Below are 26,388 nucleotides of genomic sequence, written 5' to 3' on the forward strand. Positions count from 1 at the left end.
CAGCAGGCAAGAAGAGGAGTTTGATGATCTAATATTTGGGGAAAAAAGTAGTCAAAACAGTAATGTAAAACTAGTTTGAGAAAACAAGATACTGGACAAGAAAAACACGATGAAATATGGAAAACAAAACCACAGGCACCGAGAAAAGATCTGAACCAGACATTGGTACATATCACAAGAATTAATTGCTGCAGACTAATTACAAGTCTTTTCAATATGTATCTCTGAGAAGAAAGTCTGCCACTCCTGTTTCTAAGTGCTGGAGGGAAGAGGTGGGAAGGGTTTCTTTGTTTAAGCAGACAGAGCTCCTGGGATGAGGAGGAGCTTGAGAAAGGAGAGGTCAAAACAGCTTTTGATCCTTTGCAGCTCCCAGCAGAAGTTTTAGAACAGGATATTTCTGAAACATCTCAGGAGCCTGAGGAGCATCAGCTGGCTGGGAACAGTGACCTCGAGCATTCCCTACAGACACACTTCCACTGCAGGGAGGTGACAACATCTGTAAAAAACAAACCAAAAAAAAAATGAAGTGCAACTTGTTGGGAATCTTGGAAAACAGATCTTAGCACAAAAAACCTTGTTGGGGCTGCTGAACTCAACACATGCTGCTCAGCAGCAAATTCACACATACCCAGCCTTGGGTGATGAGCTGTATTTTGTTTTGCTTGGGTGGTAAAATTTGGTTTTCATTTAGCAGGAACTTTCTAACCCAATGGTATCAAAGGCTCTTTGCTGACTCAGATATCAGCAAAAATTTACTTTGCTGAAACCCAAAACTCACCAAGATAGCTGAGGGTTTGTGGCTGAACTCAAATAAAAGCTGTGCTTCAGCACCCAGGTGAGGCACCCAAGGTAGGATGCAAATCCTGGGATGCCACTCCTGTTCCAAATGTAATTAAACACCAAAAATTAATCACATTCTTCATGAAGTATGGCCAATGCAAGAGAAGGTTTAACCCCTGTGTGAGGGAGCTGGGATTGTGGCTGGCCGTGGATCTCAGCTGCCTCAGGACCATGTTTTAAGACTTTTTTTTTTTTTTCAGTATAGAGGCAGAAAGGTCCTGATACCAGAGGGCAAATCCCATATTCTAGCAAACTGCAGTCTGCAGGGAGATCCCATGGCCTATCTCTCTAGAAGGAGACTCAGGGGTGACCTTATCACTCCACAGCTCCTGAAAGGTGCCTGTGCTCAGCTGGGGCTGGGCTCTTTCTCCAGCAGCTCTGACAGAACCAGAGGACACAGCCTCAAGCTGTGCCAAGGGAAATGTAGGTTGGATATCAGGAAAAAGTTTTGCACAGAAATGATAATAAAGTTCTGGAATGGCTGCCTGGGGAGGTGGTGCAGTCACCATCCCTGGGTGTGTTTAACAAAGCCTGGATGTGGCACTGGGTGCCAGGGTTGAGTTGAGCTGTTGGGGCTGGGCTGGACTCCGTGATCTTGAAGGTCTCTTCCAACCCAGAGATTCAGTGAATTCTGTAATCCTACAGCCCCTACTCAGCCATTAATCCTGTAATTCTGATTGGAATTGCCTGACATCTGTTCCATGACCAACCAAGAAAACGAAGCATTTCCACTATAATAAGAGTTGGTTAAAACTGCCCTGGGCAAGTTTCTCCCCCCACATGGCCCCAGCAGTGGCACACCTCACTTTTGGGACAGACTGCAGTGCTCCCCACCACAGGGCCCAAACCTGGCCTGCTGAACTATTTCTGAGTGATTTCAGTGATTTCTAAGAGCAGCAGCAGGGGCAAGGGTTGTGTGGCTTCATTCAACAGTGCAAGCGCAGAGCTGCAAAAAGCTCTGTTTTCCTTAGGTGCACATCTAAGGAAGGAATTTGCCAGCTGGCATCACTGCATGTAAAAAAAAAAAGGAATTTATGGAAGTTCTCCCAGTTTCTTACTGCCATCCCATTTTGGTTTTCAAACAGCACCAATACAGACCATCTAAGGAAGGCATTTCCCAGCTGGCATCACTGCATGTAAGAAAAAAAAAGGAATTTATGGAAGTTCTTCCGGTTTCTTACTGCCATCCCATTTTGGTTTTCAAACAGCACCAATACAGACACTTCTTTTCCATCAGCCAGGAATGCCTGAAGTTCCCTGGACTCTGCAGGGAAGCTCAGCATGGACCAAACTCTGCACAAAGACGATGGAGCTGGTGCCAAAAGCAAACATTTTCTCCATTATTTGTCACAGGTTTAATGAGGCATGACAGTGCTTTGCCATCTCTGTCAGTCCAATTACAGTGCAAGCTTCCATCTATCCACACTTTCTTTCATAAAACAGGTTAATTTTACACCAAGTGACAGCAGCTTTTGGAATCAATCTCAAAGCACGTTTTAGCACACACAAATTGTGTGGCCTCAGAAGCAAACATCTTTTCAGCAATGAAAAACTCCTAAAATCTGATTCTAAAACTCTTCCTTGCAAAAATCCACATCCAGCTGCACTGCAGCTCAAAGCTGCCTTATATAAAAGCACACCCAAAATTCAAAATACGTAAGATCTAATTTTTTTTGAAGGTAGTTTATTATTCATTACACCACAATGTGTTAAATTGCAGTAATTCCAGCCAGACAAGTTGATCCAAACTGTAAGTTGATGGAGATGGTTATTTATTACCTGCTTCAAGACAAAGCTTGCCCTCTTCATAATTGTCTGCCCCATCATCCAAGGAAGATGAAAAGAGACAGAATAATTTCACTTGGAGCAGGGTCAGAACAGCAGCATCATCTTCAAGCAAACTTCAGACTCACACAGAACATGAACACCACCAACTCTGCTCTTTCAGAACATTTAACCACAGGTACTTTTTGCTTGCTTTGTTCTAGAAAAGATTTCACCCCATGGAGGTTCCCATAAGACAAAGACAGAGAAGATAGCTGAAAAAAATTCAATACTAAAGGAGTGTCAGATTAACAATTTAAAAGCAACCCCTGGCCACAACCCACTGGTTTTAATTTGTTAAAGTTTTGTTAAACACTGATAAAAAGACCACAGATGGCTCACAGCAGAACTCCAAATGGCAAGTTTAGTGTAAAGGAAAGGTCAGTACAGTCAGTGATCCACAGCTGAAGGTAAATATGCACAGTAACCTCTTCATTATGCACTTCTTCCTTATGCAGTAAACATCCACATAATAGATTTCACTCCCTATTTCATTTGCATCCTGTCTCTCACACAGGACCAGATGAACTTCAGTCCAAGTGGGATCATGAAAATCACAAACAGGTTGCAGCTCAAGATGAGATGCAAAGTTAATTTCAGAGTTTCCACGTCAATTCATGGTAAGCTAAACCATTTCCATACATTTGCAGGCTGTAAGAAAAGGCTCTTCAGTCACCAGGATTTCTTCCAAACCAAAGCCACCAGCAGCAGGTCACTGGACAGAAAGAACTGGGCAGCAAATGGTGCCCAAAGCCCTTTGGAATATCCCTCAGCTAAGGATGCACATGGAATCACTCTGCAAGGAGCAAGCTCAGTCACATCTGCTGGATGCAAACACCCATCTGACTGTCACACTGCTCCTGGGGGCAGCTCTGCAGCTCCTGCAGCCTGATCTGGCTAATTACTGAGCACTTGGGGCTCCTCCTGGCTGGGGCTTTCTGGACTCAGCTCACTCACCTCCTCAGGACAAGAGGACTCTCTCCTCAGCTTTCCAGGTGTGCCCTTCCCAGGGTTTTTCCTCAAATGGCTCATGGGGTGGGGGTCGGGCTCTGCTCCCAGGGAACAGGGACAGGAGGAGAGGGAACGGCCTCAGGCTGGCCCAGGTGGGACAGCAGCAGGAATTTCCCCATGGAAAGGGAGCTCAGGACCTGGAACTGCCCAGGGGGGTTTGGAGTGCCCATCCCTGGAGTGCCCAAGGAATTCCTGATCACTCAGAGCTCTGGGCTGGGGACAAGGTGGGGACTGGGCACAGCCTGGACTCAGTGGTCTGGGAGGGCTTCTCCAACCTGAATTATCCTATGATTGTCTAATAAAAATAACACATCAATTTTCAGTTCTATACTGGGAAGGGAATCCTGCTAAAATTAGTCACAGATAAACTAGACAAACAACAGAGGACACTCTTTAAACAACAAAAACATGAAGCAAAACAAAAGCAATCCTTGCTTTAAAAGCAGCTGTGCAAATACAACCCTTAAAAATGCTGTAAGAATTGGAAGTGCAGTGATGGATTTCATCATCTACTGTTGTCTGCAGGGAACTCACCTTCAAACTGCCAAAGTGCTGCTGACTCAGTCTCCTCCTTGGCAAGAACCTAAGGCAGGGCTGCAGGGACAGAGTTAACAGGGCTGTGCAGGATGAGCACAAGCTCACCCAGCCCCAGACTTGGGAGGCAACGAGGGGAAAGAAAGAGAAAAAAAAATTGTCTAGAATTTCTTGTGCAAATAATTTGGTTTTAAAAAGCTTTGCCCCAGGCTGTAAAGCCAAAGCCCTGTGACAGCATCGTGGGGCAGACATTGGGAGCTGCTCTGTGTCAGCTCTTCTTGAAGCATCCTAGGAAGGGAAAAACTTCTTGGCTCTCACTGCTGTACAGAGGGTGAGCCAGACTCTTCACCACTGCTGAGAGCAAGGCAACTTGAGGATGGCAATATTAAAAGAAAAAACCAAAACCACAAACAAAACCAAAAAAAACTCCACTGAATGCTCCCCTCCCATGCCTCAGTATGAATTTTAAAATAGGAGGTTTGGAGAAGCTTTGGCAGCAGGCAGAGATTAAGTAAATAATCACTGTGTGGGAACACAAGCTTTCCAATTTACCAAGTGCACTGTGGAGCTCAAGAGATCCCATACAGAGAAGTAATACAAATTAATTCAATAATGAGATGTTTTACTATTTACTTGGCTTATTTAATTGAGTAGGGGAGGAATCTTAAATATCAGGTTCAAGGCTTTTAAAGAAGGTATCAGTATGACAAAGGGAAGTGAAGGAACCAAAACACAGAGAGTTTGTTCTTGCTCAGTTTTTGCTCTTAAAGACAGCTCCTTGTGGCTGCAAACGCCTCAAGATCAAATTTAGTCAAATTTAAAACTAGGAAAAACCCCCTACACCCACTACACTTGCACAGATCTTCAGTCTGTCTTTGCAGCTGCAAGACCTTCCATTTCTCAAAAAACATTGTGCAAAACCATCCAAACAGTCCCCACCACTACTGGAAAGGACTTGGCTCAATGCTGGATTATTAAGGCAAAAATTGCATGGAAGTTCTTAGACTAAAGATGTCAATAAAATATTTGGAGTTTGCATTAATAATTTCAGAATGTATAGTCTGAATTTCCTGTTCATGTAGGAAAACCTAATCCATTTCTAAACATTTCTGATTGAAGCAGGCTGAGTAAGAGGTTAAAACATGCAGGAGTAAAGTGATTACTGCCTCTCCCTAAGGCAGTAGTCATTAAGTTCAGGATCGGTTAGCAACTGTGGTGGAGATTTTTATCTAGAAAAAGAGGTAAATAAAGTCACTGCAAAACTTTGTGAAACCACAATATCAAACGTGACAGAGCAACTGTTGAGTCAAACAAAAAGCAGAGCAGAAAACAGCTATATGGAGTAATGTCTGTTTTTCCTGCAGTAGGAATACAAAGAAAATTCATTTTCTACACAGACTATATGGCCAGCAGAGTGACTTTGGAAATGAAGAATACTTTGTCCTCTCTCAACACCTTACCCAGGAAAAACCATCAGAAACACACTGACCTGATATTCTGACCTTCAGAGCATATTTCAACTTCAATTCTATTTTTAAATTAATTGCTGGGAAAAGGCATGAGTCACAGCCCTGCTTGGATCCCCCTGCACTGGACACTCACCAAGGGCTGTGTTCCTTCTGAACTTTCTCAAGTCAGAGCAGGCTCCTGCTTCAGGACCTGAGTGTGAAGAACAAGGTTCAGCTCCCTCAGCCACCCAGGAATCCTGGCCTCTAGGTCCATCTTGATCTTGCCAATTTTGGCACAGATGTCTGTTGCACACATCAGGAAGCTCTGGGATGCTGCAAAGTGTTTCTGCCAGGAAGAGATCCCAGCTCAGCTGCCCATGGGCACCTTCCTTGTGCTCAGGCTGCAGTGTTGACTCCCACCTGCTGACAGTGAAGGTCAACAAAACCTAAAGAGAAGCCTCAGGGAAGCACAGGTGAGAAACACAGGCTCTGCACTTACAGACACAGCTGGAATTTGGAGGGTCCCACAGTCAGGGATCTGGAGAAACTCCCTGTTCCAGTACTTGGAAAAGGGGAAATGTGTAAGCAATGAGGAACACATCATACATGTGCTGATGGAGGTCAGCAGCCTGTGTGGTTCAGCTTTGTGCCCTCCCCAAAGCGAGTTTAGGAGCAGCCAAATGATTATGTACACAGTCACATTTTGGATTTTTTGATTTCCCCTTCTTCCTGTGTCATCCAGCTCATTCCCTCTGGAACAGGAGGCTGTTCCACACTCCCCTGGCACTGTGGATGTCAGAGGCAGTGAGGCCCCTGCTGCTGACTCACCTACACAAACCCTCAGCAGTTTGATTGGGTCCAGGCTCTTCATTACAAAGAAGCCTTTTAAGACATCAGAAATAAATCATCTGCCTGGTTGCCTTTAATGAAAGCTCTGCTACACAGGAAAAAGGGGGAGGGAACATGAAACAATATCCATGGTGGAACAGCCAAGCCAGAAAAGAGGGATGTCTGAAGAACAGAATGAAAGACTTGAGAATTAAGTCAAGAAGAGAAACAATAAAGTATGGAAATGGAGCAGGAAGGTATAAACAGGAAAGTTACAAATGGAATGAAAGGCTGAAGTGACTTTTTTTTGGTGAAAGAACAACCACACCTCATCAGGACAAAGAGGCAGTAACATATTCCCATGTCCCAACTTCCCGTGCAACAATCCCCGGTTATTTTAGTGGATTACAGCTGTAAGAGTAGAAGAAATCATTTCCACACAACTGGTGGGGACTTCAAAAGCAGCTAACAAGGCTGAAATCAATCTCTCTTCTCTTAAAAGTTTTACATAGCAAAGCTCTGTAACAACTGCCCCAAGTACTCTCTTAACAATGGTGAGGAGTTCACAACGAGCTGCTCAGGGCTATGATTCATTCGTGGCTCTCTGCCAGAAAAATAAATACATTCAAGACCAGTGGCCCCAAGGGGAAAGGTAGGCTACTCTTAAAAAGCATGAGATGAATGATTTACAGAGCAGAATCCAGTTTTCAGCCCATATGGATGAGGAGGAAGGACTTTTTTACATCTCCCAAAGATTTAGTGCACAGACTTCGATACTGGCAGTGCATCAACACATGGAGGGAACTGGGAACTATCGAGCTGGGATTTGCAAAACTCACTCCAAAGAGCAAGAAATGACTTCTTATATTGCTGTGCACAGAGTTCATAAAGCCAAAGCAAGCCTTGCAGTGGGTATCCAGCAACACAAGACAAACACAGGCGGCTCGGGTTACAGGAAGTGCAGTAAAGTCCCACCTGTGCAGGGACACAGGGATCCTCTGGCACAGTGACAGTGACAAACAGCTCAGAGCTGGGCAGGGCCTGACTCCACACGCACATAAAAATGAGTTAATTAGCTGCTAAACTTTTTTCCTTTCTCCCCACAAGAACATTTTTTCTGGGATAAATGCTCAGGCAGCAGGGTGCAGGATGGAGCCTGGGCTTTCGCTGTGGGAGTGAGGCCAGCTCATCTCACACCAGCCTGATTTGTCACTGCCCTCTCATGTTCTGAAGCACCGTTTCAGTAGCCAGCACCTTCAGAAACATCAAACCCCACTTCTAAGTGAGGCTTTAACATTCAGAACATTAATGGTATTGCTAAGGGCTTTCAAAAGAAAGCTGCTTTGAAATGCTAGCAAGTGCATTTCATCATTAAAACATTCCAGATTTACCTGGAAGTGGTTTAAATCCCCTAGTTCCACTTTTTATAATGTAAACTTTTCACACTGGAGACTTTGGCCTCTTACAAATAGGGCCAGAGAATGCCAGGGCCATATAACATTCTCTGCCCCCATAAAAAGGTTGTACCACCAGCAAAGGGACACTTGAGGGGATTTGTTTCACACATTCTATTACCAATGGATAATGCGAAGTGTGAGGAACCTGCCTCTGACCTTAGAAAGCTTCCCAGTTATTTTATTTCCTATTTCACAGTAATTATTTCCTGAGTCTGGATTAAAATTTCAAACTCAAATATGTAAAAAGAATCAATATTTACAAGTTTCCCCATGATTAAAGCAAGCCTGTGTGAGTGTTATTCCGTGCAACAATGTGTTTTCTGTTGTCCTTCTTAAATTTATGCTCAGAACTTCTCCCTGGAAACAATTAGCAGACAACTTCACTGCAATAATGTATTTTTTTAAAGTGAAATCACTAAATCACAGGTAGCTCGAGAGATGACCCTGATGATCACATAATACACAAGGGAAAAACCCAAACATGCTGATCAGGAAAGATACATTTTATTTCCTTTTTTTACCATTTTTTTACCATTAAATTATTTTTATCATTGACAGTCTCACAAGGAAAATGAAACCTTACCTGAGTTTATTTCTATTAAGGAAAATTTCCCAAATTAGCAAACCCACCTGAGTCAGTGTGAAAAATATTCTATTTATTCTAAGACCCTCCCAGTTTATTGCACCAGACATGGATACTGCCAGCAATGCCCATTCCTTCATGGCATGATTAATGTAACAAGTCATGTAAAACTCCAATTCTTTTTAGTTTAGCTCATTTAAAGGGAGTTCAGGTTTCATCTTTGTGGGCATCTTTCTTTAAGGGGAAAAAAAGATAATCAAAAAATTAACCAACCTGTACTTTTGTTCATAATTTTCCAAATTTTCAAGCACTTTTATGAAATCTGCCAAACAACAAATATTGCGTAAGTCTGCCCAAAGAGATCCATGGAATTCTGATTTTCCTTCCAACTCTGGCCCTTGTGACAATACCCATGAACTGGGCACTTTCCATCCCAGCCTCATGAGAGGAACACACAATTTTATTATTATTAAATATCCTTATTTATTAATATTATTAAATATCCTTATTAAAGCATGTGACACCTGCCAAGCTGCTCTTTTCCCTCTCCCACACTGTGGCAGTTTTTGGGATGCAAGATGTCACAGGGAGCATCCTCAGAGGAATTCCAAGGATGAACCTGTCAGGGCAGGGATGTCAGAGGGCAGTTTCATATCTACTGAAAACTCAATGGATTCTCCAATTCTGGAAATCCCTCAAAGAACTGAATTTGGGATATTGATCATTTTGAGACTCTGAGGGTATTTTGGGAAGTAAAGCTACCACCACATAGAAAATGAGTCATTTTGGGTTTTAATCCATCTGTACAATCAATCTTTTTTACTTAGGGTTCTTCAAAATACACAGGAAAATTCATTTCAGTATTTACAGAGTATAATTCCTTTGCCCTATTGCCAACAAACCTCCCATTAAAAAAGTTCCTATTTCATTAAGAAAATTGGGCACGTAAATCATCAGAACAGACTTCCTAAATACACTGTAATCTTCTCAAGTATGCAAAGTCACATCTGCAAAACATTTAGAGAAAAAGTACCATTTATTTACCCATACACAGTATGTACAGACTCAAGATGTCTTCTTTAACCCTCCTTTTGTCATCTTATATAATTTCTTCAGACTGTAGGTCACAGATTTCTTTGCCCCTAAAAAAGAAGAAAAAAAGAGAGAAAATATCCACATTTAGGAAGGCTGACTCAGGCAGAAGGTGCTTAGTGCATCAAATCAAGGATTTCCCCGGAGGAATGACAGCCTAATCCAGCAGGCAGACATGCAAATAACCTTCCTGTCACAGGCAGAACACAGTAAATAATGCCACCAAAAGTATTTTTAATGTTATCAAAGCAGAGCAAATAGAGCAGAATTCTGGTAAATACCATGCCATGGCATACAATACAGGCAGATATCTCAATTTTCAGAGGTCCAGCAGCAGTTGTTGCCTCCAAGCATTTATGAGTTTTAGATAGGATGGGACTGAGGATGACTCCCACAAAATTTGTAAGATGTATCCTTGGAGTTAAACAATTTCTGAAGTTCTAGCAGAGATGAGCCTTCTCTTACAGACCTAGAATAAAAAACCACAGCCTTTTGCTGGGTTTAGTCACGGAGTATTTGTAAATTTAAAATTAAAACACTCTTAGTCTTGGCATTTCAGGGGGGTTTAAAGATCCCAACCAGTGCAGGTACTTGCTTTTCCTTTTTTTGTTTAAAAAAGTCACCCCAAACCAAACAAATAAACGCAAAACAACACACAGAGTGACTGCTCAGATTACAGCACAGTCTAACACACCCTTACAAATTCAGAACTGAAAAGGCCACGTTTCAGTGCTGCACAAAAAGCTCGAATTTTGACACATGCACAGATTAAAGGTGTACTAGATTATATTTACTACAATCTTTCCTATGTTTATTTAATTGAACACCTGACAAGACTGACTAAAAACACACAAGGAATTTAGCCAAAAGTCACAAAACATCACAGCCCAGAACACAAGGAAAGATTTGCAACAAACAAGGAACCACAACCCAAGTTTAGCCATGTGCTGCACTGGATTTCTTTAATTTTTTTGGGGGGTGAGTGGGAGTGGCATAATAATATTTGATTTGGAAAGACCTCAAAAAAAAAAAAAAGGAAAGTAAAAGAAAGAAATCAATTAAAGATATAATATTTTAAGTGATAGATGCATTCAAATTCAAGTTGCAAGAAGACAAATTAGTTGGCAGCAAGAAGGAAAAGTGAAATCCCTCATCTCCAGAGGAATGTGGCAGAGTAAGAAGCCTCTGATAACAAATAGACTGTGAAGAATCAGTTCTGCACTTCTCATGTCTCCAACTGCAATTTAAATAAACTCAACTTCACCTTGGGTAGGAAAACATCCATACATGTATTTTGAACTGACAAACCCATTCTGCATCCCATATGTAGGCTCCAACTTTTCCATATTTACAGGGTTTTTGCAAAAGCAAGCACACTAATGAAGCCATGACAGGCTTTTCTTTGCAGCATCTCAAATAACAAATAAATAACCATGTAAATCGTGAAGTGCCTGACAAATCTGCATGGAGATTGCACACAGAGCAACAACTCCTGCAGCAGCACAAAGCCAGGCTGAGCCCTGGCCCAGCACAAACAAAAGAAGTTAAAACTGTCCAAGTGTGGCTCTGGAAATGCCCAAGCTGCAGGATGCAGCCCCTCTGAGAGAGGAACTGCTGTGCTGCCATTCCAATGAATTCCAGGTGCTTCTGGAAATGCAGTGCAGAGTGGGGCACATCCACTGCAGCACAGCTGCTGCAGGACTGCAGGGAATGGTGCAGCCACTGCAGCCTGCAGGGAGATCGCTGCTCTCAGCCTGCAGGGAATGGTGCAGGGACTGCAGCCTGCAGGGACACTGCTGCTCTCAGCCTGCAGGGAATGGTGCAGGGACTGCAGCCTGCAGGGACGCTGCTGCTCTCAGCCTGAGGGGAATGGTGCAGCCACTGCAGCCTACAGGGACACTGCTGCTCTCAGCCTGCAGGGACACGGATCGCTGCCCTCAGCTGCCCCCCTGCCCAGCAGCAGATCCCTCCCGTCCCTCTGAGCTCACGGAGGGAGCCCAGCACAGGTTTGTCCATCCAGCTCAGCTGCTCCCCCCAAAGCAGCCCTCGGGCTGATGAATCACAGCTGCAGGAAAAGTTAATGGCTGTAATTACGGCTCTCTCTCAGAATCTGAAGCACTTGGACCACATAAAATGTCTTTTACTTCAGCTCTGAAGCTGTGACTCGTGGTTCCACCTCCCCTTCAGATTTTTCCACTGCAGGACACAGAACAAAGCCCTGATGCACATGGGACCGAGCCCACAGCGTTTGTGTAAACACAGCCCGTGTCTGGTTTCGTTTAACAATCCATGCTGAGTTTTTTGCAAGTGTTGGTGCTGTAAGACAGGGTTTGGCTGGGAGTCCCTCAGAGTGTCCTGCTAGGACTGCCTGGCTGCAGTGTCCTGGATTTCCTCAGGATGGATGGACTGCTGGACAGCTGCCATGTGGAACAAACATGTGTTTGTAGTGTGGCATGCACAGATACATGTATATTTACAGATATTTATAGTGAGGCCAGCAGTTATCTGCTCAGGCAGCTGATAAAGAGAGTTGTTATCACAAAACCTGAATATTTGATATGTAAACATGCTCCTTAAAAAAAAATTCTTGAAAACAAATGCTATTCAGCACATTTGTCCTAACATAATAGTATCTTTAACAAATGAACCCTGCTCCTTTAAAAAGAAATCCTTGAATCCTTGAAAACAAATGCTATTCAGAACATTTGTGCTAACTTAAAAGTATCTTGGACAAATGCTTCAATTGATGATTTATGCTGTAAGACTGTATTTATAGAAATTTTTTCAAAGCTTGCAGCATTCCATGAGTAAAATATAAAAAAGAAAGAAGCTAAAGAAGTATCAACATCTCCTTCAGAGGAGCTAAATATAAGAGTTGCAGTGAGTTCCCAAAGCCCAGGCAGGCTCTGGCCATGTGGGAAAACAAATCAAAGCCTGGTGCCATCTCTAATGGGAAACAGAGAGGCAACCTCACCACAGCCTCAAAGAAATAGACAGGCACATTTTCAGAAACTAAATAGGGCATTTAACAACAAACAAAAACACAGAGCTGGGGCTCCACTTGAAAACCACATTGGCAGAGAAAGATGAGAAAACTTCTCTTAAATGGGCTGAAATTCCTTCTCGTGCTCCTTGCCAGTAATGTTCATACCCAGCATGGCATCTGAGCACAGCTCTTGCTGATTTACCATTGAATTTAGAAATGCTGGACATTGCACTGCCATGCTGTGGCCCAGAGCAGCATTTCACCTTAGCTGGTCTTAAGATAAAATAATCAGCTAAAGAAAAAAGATTGTATCCCCTAGAACACTTCAAAAAGAGTCAAGGCCAGCTAATGAAAACGTTCCTTTGCAAGCAAAGTATTTGTACAGTTATTAGGAACAGCAATAAAAAGTCAAAGCTTAATGGAGCCACAGATTTAATGATTCTCTTTCATAATTCTTTTATTTTAAGCTACTGTTTAAGCACTGCAGAATGTCAAAGCCTTATATTTTTCCTAAAGTTTTTACTAGAAAGTGTGAAAAGAGGTCTTAGGGGAATGGAATATTAGACAAGATTTGGAAAAAGAATAAAGAAAGAAATGCAGCATCCTTAGGGACTGAATTTAAAGCTCCACACTTTCCTGTAAAACACATTCCTTGCCTGACTCAAGCAAATATTCCCATGCAGGAGCCACATTCCTGTTTTCTCTGTGTAAATTCTGTATCCTATGAACATGGAGAGCCCCAAGAGCTGGCCCAGCCAGGAATGCTGCCCCAGTGATGCATTTGAAATTAAAAAAAACATGACTGGAAGAAAATCTTCATTAGAAGATACTGGCAGATTTAATATCAACTCAGTCACAAGTGTTTGGAGACAAATATTAAAAACCAAACAAAAAAAAGGGCAAAAGGTTTTTGCTAATTAACTCCACAGCTATGGACACCCATCCCTCCTCAATTGCAGGGCAGATCACACAAACATCATACCTCAAAAACACTGAGGTGACATCCCTGAGCAGGTAAATTTCACTCCTGAATTCTGTCACTAATGGTTTTCACCAGATTCTGGCAGAAAAGTGTAAATACATTAAAAAAAACCCCAAAATACCCCTCCAAAAAACTAAATCATGCAAAAGGTAAGAAAAATCCACTCCCCCAAGCCTTCTTGCTCAAGTTTGGCTTGTGCTGGAGGCAAAGGCCCAAAATTGCTTTGCTCTACCTAAACCAAATCACAAAAATATGTTTTCACCACAAAAAACACTAGTAGAAAACAGTTTTTAAATACAACTCTACATAACTGATTAGAAGGAAACTACAATTTGTTTGAAAGAGAAAAAAGCCACTATATATAAAGCAAAAAGCAGTTAAGACCAAGGGAAAGAGAGACATTTCCCAAATAACTGATTTCAGGTGCATGAAGCAGAATGCTAAAGAATTATGACAAAAAAGATAACAAAATGATAATAAAATGATAATATCATGATAAAAACTGAAGATAAAAATTCCAAGTGTTACTGAAAGATCCGATAAAATGATGATAAAATGATAATATCATGATAAAAAAATGAAGATAAAAATTCCAAGTGTTACTGAAAGATCCATGAGGACCCCCCAAAGTGCCAGTGCCAGGAGAAGCTGTCAGTGACTGACTGCAGGACACACCAGGGGAGCTAACGAGCCTCAGAGGTGATTTATAATCCCCACAGCTCAACCATTTCTGTTCCACTCCTGCACTTACCCAGCTCTGCCCTATGGGACACCTTGAATTCAAGGGAAAAACTTGAATTCAACAGGAATAACACTGTTGTTAGCCCCTCCCTTGCAATTATTTTGCTCCACAAAATCTCCTCTGCACAGCTATAGAAACAGAGAAAATGAAAGCTGATGTTGTTGTTTGGTTTGTTAAGAGTCACACAGACTCCAGTCCCTTTCAGTATTTTATAATTTTGCAAGAAATCCTCTGCTTTAAATGTTGCTTTTATTTTCCAGGGACTTGGAGTGCAACACACAAAAAGTTTATTCTTTAAACTCCTGTAACAAGACAGTCTTGGGGCCCTGTCATTTTTGGTGTGTGAAATCAGCAGGCCCACATTGACAGAAACCCCACACATTCTTACCAGCTGTCAGGATGGTTTTAGCACTCTGCACTATACTGGAGGATCTCACAATTCCTGAAATGCCTGCAGAGGGAAAAGCACACAGATGTTACCCATCCAGCACTTGTGTGGGGATTCTTTCCCCTCCACCATGCACAAGTTAAATATTGTTCCAGTTATACAATCAAGCCAGCCTGAAAGTAAAACATACACTGAGAAAATTTGGGTTTGCTCTGCTTTTTCATACTAATTAAAAGTATTCTCTAAACTATTTTAATTTATTTTATATGTAACATAAAGAAAAAACCCAAATCAGTATTAAACCAGACAACAAGCAGTAGGAATTGATCAGATCCATTAATTTAGTGTTCCCATTAGCTCTCTACTAAGATGATTAACCACAGAGGATTCAGAGTTGTTTCATCTAAGTGCTGGTAAATTAACATGCTAGAGCAGAACAAACAACACTCCCTGTTTACTTCAACATGAAACTGGGATTTGGCACTTCTCTGATCAAGCACAGACACCTCTATTGTGCAGCTCTTCCCTGGCTTTCCTAAATTACAGCTTTTGGAGATAAGGTTTGTTTACCACTTTGCACTGTGGCACACTCAGCTGTCATTGTCCAGGGGTTCTTAACAGAACAGTTTAAAAAAATCTTCATTTTTTTCAGAACTATGAAGTTATATTTGTTCTAACACACATAAAAGCATACTGATATGTACAAAACTACTTACATCACTAAATTATTGAAAGAAATGTAGAGCTGCAGCAGTCTCAGAGCTAAGCTTCCAAACTGACACGCTCTGCATTGACCCACAGAATATAATTTCAAATATTTTTAAATACTGCTTTCATATTGAAGTACAAAGCATAATCCATATGTAAGGATATAATATTCCCCTGGACAGTCATTTGAGGGGCAGGAATAGGGAAGGGAAAGGAACAAATTGTGTTGATGTACCTAAATACCTTGGGACAATGCAATTCAGCTTGAGTAATCAGCCCTGTCTTGTAGGATTCCCAAATGGCTCAACCTGGCCTTTACCCAGACGGATGAATTTGGTCACAAAAGTAAAGGAATATCTCGATGTGTTCTCCTAAGAGTTTAAAGTGCAGGGCCTGAGAAGATGTGTCCAGTTTGCTGCTGCACTGCTGCTCCCTGTGCAGCCACAGCTACAGAAACACACCCAGAGCACCTCAGAGCTCTGTGTGCAGCTCAAACACTGCTCCCTACTGCCAGACGCTGCTTTTGGCCCTTTACTGCCTCAGCCCGGCCCAAGAAAGAAGCTGAACATCTCCATGTCCAGGGGCAGCTCATCCCATGCTGTCCATGGAGACCTGCAGCACCCAGGAGCTTCATTTCCCCCAGAGGAATCAGGCTGAGAGCTCCCTCAGCTCCCTGGTGAGTGTCCAGTGGCTCCCAGGTTTCTTGGGAATTTTCGCTGTGCTCAGCAAGCTTGCAAAATTTGCTACCTGGAACAGAAAATGTGCCAGGTTCTTCAAATGCATAAAGGACCCCAGGTACTAAACTTTTTCATTTTCCTGCAGTGTAGCAGAACACTGGTGTCTGCAGCATCAGCTTTAACTTGCTCATATGACATAATGGTGCCTCAGAGCAATTGTGCTGATGAGAAGCACCTCAGCCTTCCCCTCGGAGCTGCAGCTCCCTGCCAGGGCTCACATGTCTGGGCTAACCACGATGACTGCCAAGGGAAATGTCAGCAAGTCAGAAAATTACCTCAGCCTTGCAATCTCTCACTGGGAGGATATAAAGCTCAGTGTTTTGATGAAGTTTTGCCTGAAGATGGAAGCAACAGAGTTAGGTGATCTAAGCAGGCCATACTATTATTCCTTAAATTCTGCCTCTTTCAGGATCCAAACCAAAACATATTTCTGTAATTTATTTTTCTGTAAATAGGAATGCCATTAATAATATTTCAGATAACCTGTCTGCAATCAAATCCAAACCTAGGCTTCCAGGAATGTATTTCACATTTAATCTCCTGGACTTTTTCACCTTTCTCTTTAACCCACCTGAAATAGAATATAAACAGCAGGTTTGTGTATCTATCATGTCTTAAAGTAGATTACAGACACGGGTCCAGACCTACCTTGATGCACCAGAAATCCACAGTCAGGGTCGTGGGCAACTTGCAGTAAAATTTCTTCCACGTCTCTGTTCTTTCCAGGAGGGTTTACCAGAGCAGTTATCTTCTGTTGCAGAGTCTTTGGCAAAGTCATAAGTTGTGTAAACTGACCTTCTGGACTTTTATCAATCTGAATGTCATAAAAGTAAGACATTAAAAACATTCAGTTCTCTTTTTTTTTTAAGAAGTCAGAAAATTGACCTCGGATAAATATCTCACAGAACCTGAAAAGGTCCTTGACAATGCTAATAAAAACTTCCCAAGAACAGGGAAATGCAGCATCTCAGTTTTCAACTTGAAGAATGACTCAGTGCAAGGGTTTTTATTCAAAGGAAGACACACATGATCTTGCTGTGTCTGCAAGTAAATTTTCATTGAAACTGTATAATTTCTGTTGTATCCAATTTCCTTTGGAAACATAAGTACAGGACAATAAAAAGCAGCTCCCTGAAGACCCCTCAGCTGAGTTTCTTCTGCCTGAATATAATCAAACTGCAGACACACACACTCTTCAAGTTTAGCCTGAAAACCATTTTCTCTGCTTAAAACTCCAAACCACATCTGGTTTGTATAATTTGAAGAAAACATTCATCCCACATTTTGCAATCTAAATCAGAAATCCAACGAGCCTTTTTTGAATACAATGATACCAACATGCAGGCCTGGACAGATTTCTCCAAAATGCAGTGCACGATGGGGCAGAGCTCTCCAGAAGAGGAGGAAAATCTGAAGAGCTCCATTCCTCCCACACAAGGTTTTAGCCACTTCATGGAGACATCAGACAGGAGTCTGGTTGCCCTCTCCACTCCCTTTTGTCAGTGTGGAGAAAATGATCTCCAGATGAGTCAGCCCCAACTCCAGAGGCACCAGAGCGAGCAGCTCTGAGCTCTGTGTGGGAGGAATCCGTGCCTCAAGCAGAGCTCAGAGCTGGGCTCTGCCTCTCCTGCCTCTGAAGAAGGAATTTTCTCTGTAGCTCTGCATCTCTTGGAGAAGGGGCTTCCATTCTGTTAACTGCACCCCCAACAGCACTCAGCTACCTCAGGCTGGGCAGTAACTGCCAATAACCACAGGAAGGTGTGAGCAATAAAGTATTAAACACTTTGTTGATTAAATGCCCTCATTTTGCTGTTGATTTGAAGCAGTCTTGATGACTGTTATGGGATTGTGGAGAGATTTATTATCCAGCAATAAATTTGCAGTATGCTACCAGGATTTGTTTATAGCAATTTTTTCTTGAAGGAAGCATTACCAATTCTTTCCCAAATTCATTTAAATATTGCTTGCACCAAACTGTTCACAAGCAATAAGAAAACATGGAGAACAGCTGCAGGATAATAAAATACAGGTTTGCCTGTGTTTTATCCCAAAGCATTGCAGTGGAACTGTTTACTGTACTCAAGCCTGCAGTTAAATGAATTTCTAACAAAGACACATCCTAAAAGGTGGCATTTGGGAGATAATTCTGGCTTGAGGATAAAGAGGATAAAGAGGTGCCCACATCCATGAGACAAGTGGTGCTATTTGTGACTTCACCATGAAGTTTATATCACACTTGAATATTCACACAGGGACATGCAGATTTCAAAAGGGAAAATTGCTACTGACTGTGGCATCTCTCCCCTAACTGCAATGATGGACCAGAAAGATGGAATCCAAGATACTGGTCACTCTGGATTTCCCAAAAAGCTAAGGAAAAATGGTTTTATATGGGTATTATTAGGCCAGAATATCACTTGGGTTAAGTCAGGTGACCTTCACAGCTAGAACATGAGAGGTTTTTTGTGAGATGCAGTTTTGACTGCAGAAAGTTGCACCTCTGAGTTACAGCCTCATGCCTCTAACACAAACCATCTGTTTATTCCTCACTTCCTAGCCTGTCATTTCCATGTGGAAGCCATTAGAACACACGTTTTACAGTGATCTGCTCTGGTTCCCTTGCTGGGGTCTATTCTGTGCTCATATTCAGAGAAAATGAGCAGTAGTTCCTCCATATGAAAAACCTGGCATTTAAGGCAAGTCTGCTGGTTGCAGAATTAACTAAACAACAGAAACACAACAAACAGCAAGCACAGAGCCTACAACTGCTCTCCTGGTGCATGGCACAAGTCCTGCCTTCTGTCAGTGATGAAGCACTTGCTTTTTGAAGCTGTCTAGAAGGAGAACACTTGCCTCGAGCCTTCCCAGATGGTGCTTGTACACCACTTGAGGGCAGTCCTGGAGTATGGTACTGTACAGCTTCTGGAAATGGGCAACGTTGGGCTTCACTATGTTCTGCACTTTGAATTTGTCTTCTCCTATTATCATTCTGAAATCACCTAGGCAGGAAAAGAGACAGTTAAGCCATTAGGAAAAACCCCAAAACCATGAAGGAGAATATAATAGAAATCAACACAGTACAGAGCTGCCATCTAAATCTCTATTCTCCAACATTATGTATGCCAATATAATCCACAATAGTAATTTTTAAGAGTCAAAAAGCTATTCAAACACCTTCAAGCACAGAAAAAACATCCTCGAAGGCACATATTGTTATGTGGCCTCTGATACAATGTCATCAGCCTACGTGTCCACACCTTCACTTGGAAACAAAATAATTCCAGACCAGTTACAGTCTCTGCACCACACCTCAGTCTTAGCAATTACTAAACAAACTGCCCACTCCTCATACTCTGTATCCACAAGCAGATGAGCTTAAATTTTCCAGTTTGGGAGGTAATAATTTACATTGTTTCTGCACTCCAAGGGCAGTACCTGGAGTTCAGCTAATGGCAGCCATGGTAAGATCACTGCAGCACTTTTCCTCTTAGCCATGCATTGTGCTAGTAGTTTCAAAAAGCAATTCCTTTTAACACCACTGTTACATTACTGGTTCTTACACTTTCTTTTCAGATACATGACTGGGAAGTTTCAAAGAGAATACATGAAAAGCCAGTCAGTCTGTATGAAAGCACTCCACTACCTCTGTTAGGTACCAGCCTGGCTGCTTGCTGGGTTTCCAGCCAGGAGTTGGATGCTCAGTGTAGCTTGTACCAACAACCAAAATTCTGAATCAATTCCTTTTCCCACTTCCCACATTCAGGAGATAAATGTTGTTGAAAGGTGCCAACTTGCTAGCCTTCCTTAGTTTATTTCAGTTTATGCCAAGCCACAAAACAAACACTTCACATATAAATGGTACTGACTCAGTGCTCTCAAAAAATGCAGGAAAAAATAAAGGATAAACATTTTCTAAATTAAAGCATTAACAACTCTTTTCAGCAGTCTCCAAGGAGACTGATTAGAGTAACACATAAAATCAATTTTGTCTACTAGTACAGCCTCTGAAAGACTTAACGAAATGGCAGCAAAATAAATATCCACAAGCAGCCTTTTTCTTGTATATTCCCAGCTGGGAGCTGTGTTGCTTCAGCTTTGCTCACACAGCACAGCCAGTCTCAGCATTTCACTGATTTTTGTTTAATTGCACTGCTTCAAAGAGTATGCAAAAAGCATCTTGGTCACCAGTGCCCAGCCAGAATCCAGTGCCAGTGCTGGGCAGGTTTCAGGTGGGCAGATAAGCACTGAACATCCCTGGCTGGCAATCCCACTGTCAGCACCTCTTCCTGGTGCTTTAAAACAGGCAACACTTCAGGAGAGAACTGCTCTGGAAAGAGAGCTGCAATCTGAACTGCCCTGAGAAGTGTTACATAAAACAGTGACACTCCTCAGTACAGGCAAGCTGCAGCTTAGACCCCCCTGTGCTTCCTTTAAAAGCCAAAACTGCATTTCTGTATGAGCCAAGGAAGTGCTGTGTAGAATACAACTCCAACCAAGCTCCTTCATAGTAATTCCAGTAAGGATGTCAGCATTTAAAAAGCAATGCTGAGTTAAATTGTAACAATTACATCTTATATTGAAGAACTATTTGCAGTAGTGTTTTCAATATTTTTCCTTACCAATTTCCTAAAAAAAAAGAAACTCAACAAATACCAGCCAGGAGTGTTAAATGTAAATCAAAGAATCATAATCAGGATCTTTAAGTTAACTAAATAAGAACCTCAAACACAGCACACTCAAAAAGACATGACAAGGTATGAGTCAGACTATCAGATGACTCAACATTGCACTGAGTGGAAAGAAAAAAAATTTTCTCCCAAGGTTTTGAAACATTCCACCAAAACACAATCCATGCAAACAGGAGAGAACCCCCATTATTTCATCAGATCCAATCACTCACACTTAGCTGCTCATAAACCAAGCAGGTACAGGCAGCACTGCTGAGGCAGCTACACCTATTTCCTGTGAATAAACCCAATTACTGGGGCTGTTACGTAACCCCCACTCAGAGAGAGCTCCTGGTGCAGGCAGCAGTGCAGGCCCAAAGCAGGAAGGGAGATGATCCACATGGGACTCCAAGTGTGCTCCAAGCACAGCCCTCCTCAGCCACCTCAGAGCCCCACTCACCAGCGTAGGAGAGTCCAGCAATCTGCAGGTACAGGTCCTCTTCTGAGAAGCTCTCTGGCAGCATGAGGAAGGCTGCTGTCACTGCACTCTTCAGGTTGCTGACAAGAGCAGCTTGCAGCTTGCTGTTCTCATTCTGGGCCAGGATCTTCACCTGGAAAAGCAGAACCACAGGAAAGTGCTACTGAAGCTGGAGCTAGAAACGTTATTTATTTTTCATGCCGGATTGAGTAAGAAATTAATTTAAGAGTAGACCTTACTAGCATGGTACAACAAGTACTAGAGTATCCCCACCATGTGAGAGAAAGGAACATGATTTTAAGAATTAACACTGCTAGAAAAAGTTGTTTTCACACACAGGTTTGGAAGTGCTATATGCACCAGACATGAGCTCATCTCTGAAGAGCTAGTCACCTTTTCATACTTGTAAATTTAAGATTAATCAGTACAGGAAATATGAATGCATCAACAGAAATATTTCACATGTGATTGTGCAAAAAGAAAAAAGACTATACTAAAAGAGAACAGAACAACAGAGTTAAGTTTTCTTATTCACCTTCATTCCTTTTATTTTTTTAATAGAGGACTCCCCTATCAAATGCTTCAAGTAGTTTCTCAGTCAGGGGTTGTCCTAGAGGAAGCAGGGCTTTATTTTTGCACTTTGCATGAGCAGAATGTGAACTCAAGGGGATCTTCACTTACCCATGAAAAACAGATCACTTGAATGCCTCTACCTGCCACAAGAAGTGTTTATTTTTAAGACACATTGAAACTGTTCAAGAATGACTAGAGAATCCAATCACCTAGGGTATGGGAATATACTGAATAAAAAGCAGATCTTTGGTAAGAACTGAAGACAGAAACACACTGGCAGATGAAGGGAAAATCACCTAGGGTATGGAAATGTACTGGAATAAAAAGCAGATATTTGGTAAGAACTGAAGACAGAAACACACTGGCAGATGAAGGGAAGGTGGTTTGGGAGATGGATAACTGTGCACTTCAGAAACAACTCCCCTAGGAATCCCTGCTTGGTGGGAGCTTGTCTTTTTCAAGGGTTCTGGTTAGGCAATCCTGTCTTGCTTATAAAAGGCAGCTTTTTAATATCTACTCTACAAACCTTTGTGAACAAAGGTAGTCCTCTCAATTTTTCTCAAATCTCATCAAGCAATTCACTTAGATGCACATTCCTAACTTGTTGCTACGGGGAAATCTAAGGGAAGTCAGAACAGGAGAATCTGTGGCACCCCAAGCAGTCACACAGGTGACTGCAGTACCTCAGGATTGCCATGGAAACATCAGCAAGTTATGGACATGTTACAGACACCACAGTCAGAGCCTTTTAAAACATGAAACTCAGCAGAGATGCTATTCCTTCTCATGGAAGACACCAGCCTTACCTTAGAGAAGCAAAAGGAATAACCTCCTCCTTTTCCAAAAATCCCCCCTAATACAAAGCAGGATTTTTTGGGAAAGAAAATAATACAGCAGGCTTCAAAATCTGAATGCCTGAAACACTGACAGCATTTATGAACAAATTTTCAGTGGTTCAGAGAGCTGCAAATCTCCCAGGAAGTCAGAGTGCAATGGTTTTCCCCCTGGTAAAACATGAACGTTGATTCTTGGGCTAAGTCTGAGAGAGCACCACAGTTAAGGAAGGCTTTTTCACAGAGCAGAGAATTTATATTCACTGTACCATGTCACAGATGAAAGCAGCAGCAAATGCAGTTCCACTGAAAACCACTATTCACTGTTGAAGTGACACCCAGAATTCTCCCTTCAGTTATCTTTCTCAATGGATTAAGTTTCATCCTTTACAAAGATAACAGCTGCTCTAACCTGGATCATGCTGTAATACATCTCTGGAGATAAAGCCAGCAGTCTGAGACAATCTATTCAAACTTTCACTCCAAGTTTTTTAGCTAAAAGCATAATTAACTTCTCTTCCAAGACCTGAAGAGATTTCTCCTCTAATTCTCCCCCTCCCCTCATCACAAATTTTCCCTTAGCACTGCTGCCATCTGCTGAAAGCACATTAAGGCAGGCACAAGGGGGAAAGCAAAGATTATTTTTTATGGTCCAAATATGGAGGAGAAAAACCAACATGCAGAACCCATGGTTCATTCAATTATGACCCAGACAGTAACTGCACAGCAAAGCTGCTTTCATCTTTAATGTTTTCCATTCTTTAGCTGTGTTAAATTTTGGCCACCCCTATAATCTGTTATAAAAGGCAAATAATACATTCAACATTAAAGGAACGTGCCATTAATAGAGTCATTCAAGATTTACTACAGGCAGAAAACTGTTATTAATATACTCCCCTTTAGGGGCTCTTTTTGCACAGAACATCATTAGGAAGTACATTTCACCTCCTCTCTGGGAGATTATCCCTCCTGGGCTACACCCCTAAATCAGGGCAGATTATTTGAGCACAGATCCCTGGCAGATAAAGTTCAAACTCTAACTGATTATTTCCCAGCCCTGTAATTTCCTGCATTTCCACACAAAACCGAGCAGTTACCGGCTTTTGGAGGCGCCCAGCCACATACAGAGTTTTCCAGTGAAACAAATCCTCAATCAGGGTGTCAGTGCTAATTACTCCGTATTTTATCATCTGGAAAAAAACAAAGCAAAATAGAGGCTTTTGAAAAAAATTATACCTGCACCATTTTCCCTACAGGGAACTCACTGCTTGCTACAACTGTCCTTAATCCTAAAGCACACATACCTCCAATAAAAAACTGGAAAACATTTTTATGTCTCAATTAACACACGAGGTAAAAGAAAAGTCTCCTATTTACATTCCAGCTTCTGCAGGGAGAAAATGAAGGACATGAAACTAAAACCCTTTCTAAAATCAGAGTTGCAATTAAGTCAGCAGCCAAATATTACAATAACTGGAATAATCCACATTAATCTTTATAATATTAAAAAAACTCAAGCAATAGTTTGTCAGAGACTTAAATTAAAACTTCCACTTGTGTATCCTGTTATTGGGAGATGGGATGTGTATCAGGGAGTTTTTGCTTTTGCTCTTTGATGTTAATAAAAAAATTCTGTGATTTTGCTGCTTATTTTATGTAACTGGAAAAAACATGGGACTTTCCACGGTTTGTTACCAAGCTGCAGTACCTGAGTTTCCAAAGATTATCACCACAGCAAGGCAGGCAGCTCCACAATTTCTGGATAGCAAAGGACCACAGCGTGTGATATGACTGAGTCATTAGAACATAAGACCAGGGCATGAAGAGCCAAGAACACAATGCCATGGCAAACACCACTGGTCCTTCACACGAAATCCCAAATCCCTTTTTGCATCAAACAAATAAGGGTCAAACCCCAACATCTCATACAGGGACAAGAACAGCAAGACTGACAGTGTTCCCCTCACTCCTCCCTACCAAACCCAGAGGTGCAGGAACAGGACTTGCTGGACAAGAACCACTCACAGAGTTATTGATTACACCCCAGCCTCACAGGGCAGGATATGAGACACTAAACAACACAAATGTCAATTCCAGCTTGCTGTTGTAACTTGTATTTTATATCAAAGAGCCCACTTTGCTGTTACTACATGGTCAACTGCTGAAATGAAGTACCACCAAGACTTCACCAGCACCAAAACTGGCAGACAAAAAGCAGTAAGAAATATAAATCCAGTTCCTGAAATGCTTTAGCTAGAAGTTCCAAACACTGCTCACACTTCTAAGGTGCAAGACAGGCTGCTCTGTTTGCTTTTTAATTAAAATGCTGTTAGTGAAGCAGTTTGAGACATAAATATTGAAGATACCATGAGTTAATCTACAATTACAATCTGCAATATTTGCTTCCTGAAATCTGCTTTAAGCTAATCATTTTAATACTTCACAGAAATAAATATTTGACTTAATTCACTCAGGCTGCTTGTACTTACCCTGCCATTGCATGGCACTAAGGTGTTGTAGTAAATTCCTGCTCCATATCTCTGTACAGTACTTATCTTTTTGGGCCCAAAAAATTTAAGGAAGGAATAATGACTCCTGTTCTTTGACAAGTTCATCATATGCCAGGTCACAACATCATCAACAGCAAACACGAAGTCCAGCATATTTGTCTGAGGAGAACAAGAGGAGGTGGTGGGGTTTAAATGTCAAGAAGAACCAATGTTATCATCATAATTTAAGATATACACAGTATCAAACTTCCAGCTAAATCTTTTTCATGAGTAAAAAAATAAAAATAAAACCCAAACCACAAGTATTAATGTCAGATATAGTTCAAAGGCTATAGTGAAGTATATTTATTGTCAAGTATATCAGATAGTCCAAAATTTTCCTGTCCTGATCAAGACCAAACTTCAACTCACCAAAGGAGCGGAGCAGGTGTGAGATCTTCACACCCCAACTCACAGCTCAGTGGAACAGCTTACAGTGCTAATGAACAGCACTTTTTGGCCATGAATGGGGGAATGTGGGCAGATAAAAGCACCACCCGAGAGCCGGCAGCAAGGAACTGCATTTCTAGGACATTCCTTTGCAGTGTATTCCTTTGCTTTTGTCAACAAAACCCAAAAAATAAATACAAACATTATTTCCAAGCTGCTGGCCCTCAGAAGATGAGGAAGCCTCCCCGGAGCGCCATTTCAGTGCGGCAATATATTTGAAATTCCCCTCACGCGGTGCACAGCAGTGGGACGGGATGCAGTCCCAGCGGTAAACAAGCTGACACACACTGGATACACACCGGGCTGAGAGGGACCCCGAGCCCCCGCAATGACAGCCCCACTGCCCCGGGCTCGGCCCGGACACCTGCCCCGGTTATTCCCCGGGGTTGGGATCGCTGCCCCTCGCCGCTCACAGCCGCAGGGCCGGGGGCGGCTCCGCAGCGCGGCACGCCGCGGGCCCGAGCCTCACCTCGCCGTGCTCGGCCGAGGCCCCGGCCTGCCGGAACACCCCGGAGCCGTAGGCGAAGGCCAGGCTGAGCTCCTGCGGGAACTGCGCCAGGACCCGGCGGAATTTCACGGCCGAGCTGGACAGCACGGGCAGCGCCATGGCCCCGGCCCCGGGCCCGCCCGGCCAGGCCCAGCCCGGCGCTGCCGGCCCGGCGCTCCCGCCCACCGGCG

The 26,388-nt window shown here is 42.4% G+C and overlaps 1 protein-coding gene across 2 annotated transcripts; it reads right to left on the minus strand.

The window, feature by feature from the left end:
• Positions 1–9,296: 9,296 nt before the first annotated feature.
• Positions 9,297–26,374, minus strand: TAMM41 (TAM41 mitochondrial translocator assembly and maintenance homolog). 2 transcript variants are annotated; one of them, XM_039708469.1, is made up of 8 exons: positions 26,180–26,374; positions 25,201–25,380; positions 23,809–23,901; positions 21,288–21,438; positions 19,014–19,159; positions 16,809–16,974; positions 14,716–14,778; positions 9,297–9,667 (listed from the first exon to the last, which is right to left on the minus strand). In XM_039708469.1, the coding sequence occupies exons 1-8, from the start codon at positions 26,315–26,317 to the stop codon at positions 9,591–9,593; spliced, it is 1,014 nt and encodes a 337-aa protein (XP_039564403.1). In that variant the 5' UTR covers positions 26,318–26,374; the 3' UTR covers positions 9,297–9,590. The 2 variants fall into 2 exon arrangements, with proteins under 2 accessions (XP_039564403.1, XP_039564404.1); XM_039708470.1 differs by lacking the exon at positions 26,180–26,374 and adding an exon at positions 24,016–24,098 and having other exon boundaries at positions 25,201–25,316.
• Between the last annotated feature and the right edge of the window lie 14 nt (positions 26,375–26,388).

This window comes from Passer montanus, unplaced genomic scaffold (assembly GCF_014805655.1).
Source record: "Passer montanus isolate IOZ18808 unplaced genomic scaffold, ASM1480565v1 scaffold202, whole genome shotgun sequence".
Lineage (NCBI taxonomy): Eukaryota > Metazoa > Chordata > Aves > Passeriformes > Passeridae > Passer > Passer montanus.